The 5,541-nt window shown below is 56.6% G+C and overlaps 1 protein-coding gene across 1 annotated transcript in view; it reads right to left on the bottom strand.

Moving 5' to 3' along the window:
- The window catches only part of Fcho1 (FCH and mu domain containing endocytic adaptor 1), a 10,925-nt gene extending 5,437 nt beyond the window's left edge, over positions 1-5,488 (bottom strand). The window contains exons 1-11 of the mRNA XM_048795363.1: positions 5,452-5,488; positions 4,811-5,217; positions 4,478-4,582; positions 3,213-3,311; positions 3,025-3,121; positions 2,060-2,104; positions 1,877-1,955; positions 1,316-1,340; positions 969-1,026; positions 414-592; positions 304-332 (exon numbers count right to left, since the gene is read on the bottom strand). Of these exons, the coding sequence (XP_048651320.1) occupies positions 304-332; positions 414-592; positions 969-1,026; positions 1,316-1,340; positions 1,877-1,955; positions 2,060-2,104; positions 3,025-3,121; positions 3,213-3,311; positions 4,478-4,582; positions 4,811-5,217; positions 5,452-5,488 (1,160 nt within the window). The remainder of the gene's footprint in view (positions 1-303; positions 333-413; positions 593-968; positions 1,027-1,315; positions 1,341-1,876; positions 1,956-2,059; positions 2,105-3,024; positions 3,122-3,212; positions 3,312-4,477; positions 4,583-4,810; positions 5,218-5,451) is intronic.
- Positions 5,489-5,541: the final 53 nt, after the last annotated feature.

Here is a 5,541-nt window from a genome sequence, read left to right as displayed (position 1 = left end):
TATATATATATATATATATTTTAGTTGTAGTTGGACACATACCTTTATTGTATTTATTTATTTTTATGTGGTAGAGCACTTGCCTCACACGTGCGAGGCAAGTGCTCTACCATGAGCCACAGCCCCAGCCCTCCTTTCAATTTTCACTTAATTTATTCTTATTTTACAAAGGAGGCAACTGAGGGTCAGAGTGGTTAAGCAGCCTGCCCCATGTTACAGCAGAGCTGGGGTTCAAATTCACACCCAAATCCAGGACCAGCTTTCCCTCCAAGTGTTCTTACCCAGATTAAGACGGAAGGCTACTCACGTGAAGAATGGCGTTTCATGGTGCCCTGTGGACAAACCAGGCAGTCAGGCACAGGTGCATCCAGCCAGCCCTGCCACACACCCAGAGCAACCCTCCCACACCTCACCCCTGGGCCTGGAGGTAGGATGAGGCTGCCCGCTGTGGCCCTGAGCTGTGCCGCTGCAGCCTCGGGGTTACAGGACGGAGCCCGGGCTGGCGCGGGCTTGATGTGCACGTGGAACTTCCGAGGCTCCTCATCGTCAAAGTCGGAGTCACTAGAGGAGAAACGAGAAGGCTCGGCCGTGCTTAGGCCTCAGTCAAGGAGCCAAGCAGATCCTAGCAGCCCTCAGATCCCACCTGACCCTCCCTGCTCAAACGTGTAGAGACCCCACACAGTCCCTCTGCTCACACTAACTGGCAAACTCCTATTCAGCTGCAAAACCTCAACACTGGTGCCCCTTCCTCCAGGAAGCCCTTGGACTCTCCCTCTGGGACAATCCAACTGCCTCTCTCACTCTTGCCCATCCCTGACCCCACAGAACAGCTGTTTACATCTGGACGGGTTCCCTCCACCACGGAGGCCCTCTCCAGGGTGGACACAGGGGCGGTTGCTAGTGGCAGACTGGACAGAGCTTTGTCCCTGCTGTGCCAACAGTGGTTCCCAGGGACATCAGAAGGATATTGTTCTGGGTCACATCAGGTCGGACGGTGAAACCTTCTTCATCCACCTCTGGACACATCTGGGGGTGGAGAGTGATGAGGTGGGTCCCCCGACTGAACTTTTCCCCTCCAGGGCCTGGCTCTGACCCACACCACCTGCCCCTTCCCCGGGTGTGTGGCAGGTTCCAGGGGCACGCTGAAGTGCCGTGGGGTGTCAGTCCTCCCACATGGCCCACAGGTGGGATCTGAGCCCAGCCCCAAGCTGCACTTCCTGGGGTTCCCACCCCGCCCAGTTTCACCTGGGATTCAGGTGAGAACAGGCCCCTCCCACCGCAGCCAGCCCCTCCCAAGCCCCTCCTCGGCACTCACCCCTGAATCGGGTTCCAGGAAATCTCTGGGGAGGGAGGGAGAGGTGTCAGCGTCAGCACCTCTGGGACCTGGGGTGCCTGCCCTACCGCCTAGGCTAGCCCTGGGGCCATGGGACCTGGGGCTTGCTCGGGTGGGGAGTCTGGAGTCAGCCGATCAGGACAGCCTGGGAAGGGAGGCCGCTGGAGCTGGACTTCAGGGCTGGCCTGAGAAGCCCGGGGACGTGGGGGTATCATTGGTAAGGCCACGACAGGGCTGGCATCCTGGACCGGCGGGGGCAGGGGTAATCCTTGGCCACTCTGGGCCAGGAAGCCCCCGGCCTGGCCTTGGTGCGTGGACAGACTCCAGCCAGGTTGGGCTTTGGCACCGCGGCACTACCCTGGGGCAGAGGTTCTTGTGGGCCAGCCTGGGGAGAGGGAGTCCTGGGCCAGCCTGGGACAGGGGCTACTCCGGAGCTACCCACAGAGGTCAACGGGCAAGACTGGGCTAGCCTGGGATAGGGAGACTCCTGAGTGGGGGATTTCTGGGCAAGCCTGGACCGGGACCAGGCAGGGCCTTCCTCACACGGCGGCTCGAGGCTCCCGCTCCCGCCGGCTTAGTCCTGGAAGGCGGAAGGCCTTGGATCCCCGCAGGCGTTTCATTGCTGAGGACAGATGGAGGTGGCTGAGCCGGACGGGTGTCCCTTCCCAGGCAGGTCCCTCCTCACCCCGCGGTCTAGCCTGGGCGACCAGGCCCAGACGTACTTGCCTTCCTGCAGCGCGGCCGCACTGTAGCTCTCGAAGTCCAGAGGTCCTGAGACAGGGAGGTGGAGGTGGGCGGGCCTGGCACAGGCGGCCGGCAGCTCTCGGCCACTCGGCTTGGGCCCACAGTCAGTCAGGTAGGTAAAAGTGGAACAGCCCAGCCAGGGTGTGGGCAGGTGGGCTCAGGGGCTGCTCTGCCACTGGCTGGGTGGTGCCACCTGAGCCATCTAGACACTTGCAGCATTTCTAGGTGGAACTTGGGTTGGGTCAGGGGATTGACCAAGATGGGCCTGGACACCCAGAGGAGGAGCTGGGAGTCTCCCAAGATGATGGGGAGGCAAGGGGCATGTGTGAGGGCAGCAGAGCTGGGGCCAATCAAGGGCAAGAATGGGGGGGCCACATAAGGAGGGGCGGCCTAAGCAGGGCCTGAGCCGTAGAGACAACAAGGAGGAAGGACAGGCCTCACTGGCTGAGTAGGCTTGGGGACAGTGACGTAGTTAGTGGACACCTACCCATCAGATCACCGAGCATTGTGAGAATTACTGTGAGTATATTCTCATCCTCACTTTCTAGGTGAGGAAACTGAGAAGTCAAGACACATGCCCTACGTCACACAGCCAGCAAGGAAGAAAGGACCCAAACCAGGTCTGATTCTCAAACTTGCCCTCAGCTCCTCTCAGCCCCCACATCTGGGCTTTTCCAAATTTGTCTTTTGCTCAACAACACTCAATAGCTCCCTGGGGCCCTTGGGGTGAAGTCTGAACTCCGAGCGTGGCTTTCAAGGACTCTCTGGGATCTTCTAGACAGACACACCAGACCAGCCATCAAATTCCCTTCCTACCTGGGCTGGAGACTTGGAATTGTCACCAGCCATTTTTCTGATGAAGAAACTGAGGCTCAGGGAGGCCTAGTCTCCGGCCTCTTTCTCTGCGGCTGTGGCCCCCAGCCTGGCCGCCATCTCTGCGGACTCACCTGGCTTCTCCCGACCCGTGCCCTTGCTCTCAGCAAACTTCCTGAGCAGCATCTCCACACTGACGTTCTCTATGTTCTGCTTAAATTCCTCATGCACCTGGGTGGGTGGGCGGGCAGGGTGTGTGACTGGCAGGGTCCTCTTGCCCAGCACCAGCCCCAGCCTCATCCTGCACACCAGCCCGCGTCACCTGCCCAATCTGCACGTGAGTGTCTTCCACAGAGTGTGCGTAGGAACCCAGCAGCGCCTTCATGTGTCGCAGGTGGGTCTCCTCCATGGCTTGGAAGCACTGAGGCAGGAAGAGAGGAGTGAATGGAAATGTAGAATGGCCATGTGACCAATCAGAACATCCCAGCTCTCTGGCCTCAGTGACTGATTAGAGAAAGAACCAATGAAAGTCTGCCCTAGGACTTTAGCTGGAACTACGAGAAAAGATGCTTCATTCCTGAGCCAAGGAGTATTGGGATACAAATGGGGGCAGCTGGCAGCCACTTTTCTGTGTGCACACACTGCACATGTGAGCATGTACACATGTGTACACACACACATACACACACACACACTGGCATGTCTAATGTCTGCCTAGGGGTCAAGTCCCCAGGGAAGACGACTGACTAGAGAATCAGAGAGACACAAGCTTCCTGCCAACACCATTTGGGCACCTGAATCCATCCATGCCTGAAGCCTCTGCAACCCCTCAAAAAAATTCTTCAGTTCACTGACCCTAAAAAATTCATCCATTTAAATAAACATTTCTTTCTTTTTTGGTATGGGGGATTGAACCCAGAAGTGATTTATTTAGAGTCAGAGATTCACTTAGTTGCTTAGGGCCTTGATAATTTGCTGAAGCTGGCTTTGAAATCACAATCCTCCTGTCTCAGCCTCCCGAATCACTGGGATTACAGGTGAATGCCACCATGCCAGGCTTAAATAAAAGTTTCTATTACTTGCAACTTGAAAAAGAATTCTTATTCTGAGTTCTGAGATTCTAGTCTACTCTTGGTCCATGTGGGTAGATGGAGACCCAGAGAGGTGCAGTAACTTGCGAAGTAACACAGCTCTTGAGGGACAGAGGCTGTGTGGCCTTCCAGCCACCAAGGAATCTCAGGAGATACTTGGCTTCTGAACTTTGCCCTTCTTCAAAAATCTCCCCAATAGAATGGAAATAATAATAACAGCCTAGGGAGTGGCTTCTGTGTCCCTGGTATTAGTCTGAAAACTTCAGAGTTGCTCATTTAACCTTCGCTGTTCTATGAGGCAGGCACTATTAGAGTCTCCGTTTTACAGATGGGGAAACTGAGGCACAAGATAATTTGGCTTCTGAAATAATGTCAATGACAATAATAGGCCTTAGGCCTATGACCCTAAGCACCCTGGGATGCGGGCGGTCGGGAGGTGTCCCGGGCCAGGGACGCGCAGCCGTCGGGGTGCGGATCTCTGGGGCCGGCTTCCTACCAGCGCCGAGTCCAGCATCTTGTGCTCGAAGTCGGCCCGGGCCGAATTGTACTTCTCCACCGCGCGCCGCAGGCTCTCCGCCGCCTTCTTGGTTTTGGTTTCTGCCTAGGAGGCACAGGGAGGGGATGGCATTGGGATGGGGACACACAGAGGGCTTTCCCAGCCCAGACTTGTCACCTGGCAGGTGGGTTCCTGGGGTACCCAGGGCTCAGTGGCCACACGCAGGCCCAGTGACCACCTCTGTGCGACACATTTTCGTTCTGATCAGGCAGCCCCAAGGCCCTGCGGCAGATCCCTCAGACCCGCGCGCTGCAGCGGCCGCCACCTGCACACCTTGTCCATCTCTTTCTGGCTGGTGTTCTCTCTGCGCAGGCGCTCCTGGTCCATGCAGCGGCTCAGGTAGTTCTCGCGAGACTTGGGCAGCAGCTGGCTGACGCCTGAGAGCACCTGCACCGCGTCCAGGGTGCCCAGCGCTTCCTCCTTGCACTGTAGGGGGGGGGGGGGTTTAAGGGGCGCGTGGGCTGCCACCTGTGCCCACGGCAGGGACCGGTAATACTCTGAGTATTTTATTTGTCCCAGAGTATTTTGGCCGGGCCTGGTGGCGCTCGCCTTGAAATCCCAGTGGCTCGGGAGGCTGAGGCCGGAGCACCGTGGGCTTGAAGGCAGCCTCAGCAACTTAGGCCCGGAGCAACTTTGCGAGACCCTGACCCTAAATAAAACGAAGAGGGCTGGGGATGTGGCTCAGTGCTTAAGCAGCCCGGAACCTAATAATAATAATAATAATAATAATAATAATAATAATAATTGCAAGTTGAAAACACTGTACATGGGGACTGTATCGATTCCGCCCAACCCACCTGCACCCTGGCTTAGCCACAGGGCACACTGTGGGGTCCCCGTTTCATGGCTAAGGATGCTGTGCTCCTGCAGCTGCCCAGCTTCACAACAGAGGATCGGAGCAGCACCTAACTAACCCAGAGAAAGTTCCGAATTCACAGCTCCAAGTTCCATTTCTACTGAACGCAGGTCACTGCTGCACTGTTATGAAGTTAAAAAAAAAAAAA

The sequence above is a fragment of the Marmota marmota genome, unplaced genomic scaffold (assembly GCF_001458135.2).
Source record: "Marmota marmota marmota unplaced genomic scaffold, marMar, whole genome shotgun sequence".
In the NCBI taxonomy this organism is placed as follows: domain Eukaryota; kingdom Metazoa; phylum Chordata; class Mammalia; order Rodentia; family Sciuridae; genus Marmota; species Marmota marmota.
This window is presented reverse-complemented; position numbering and strand designations above follow the sequence as displayed.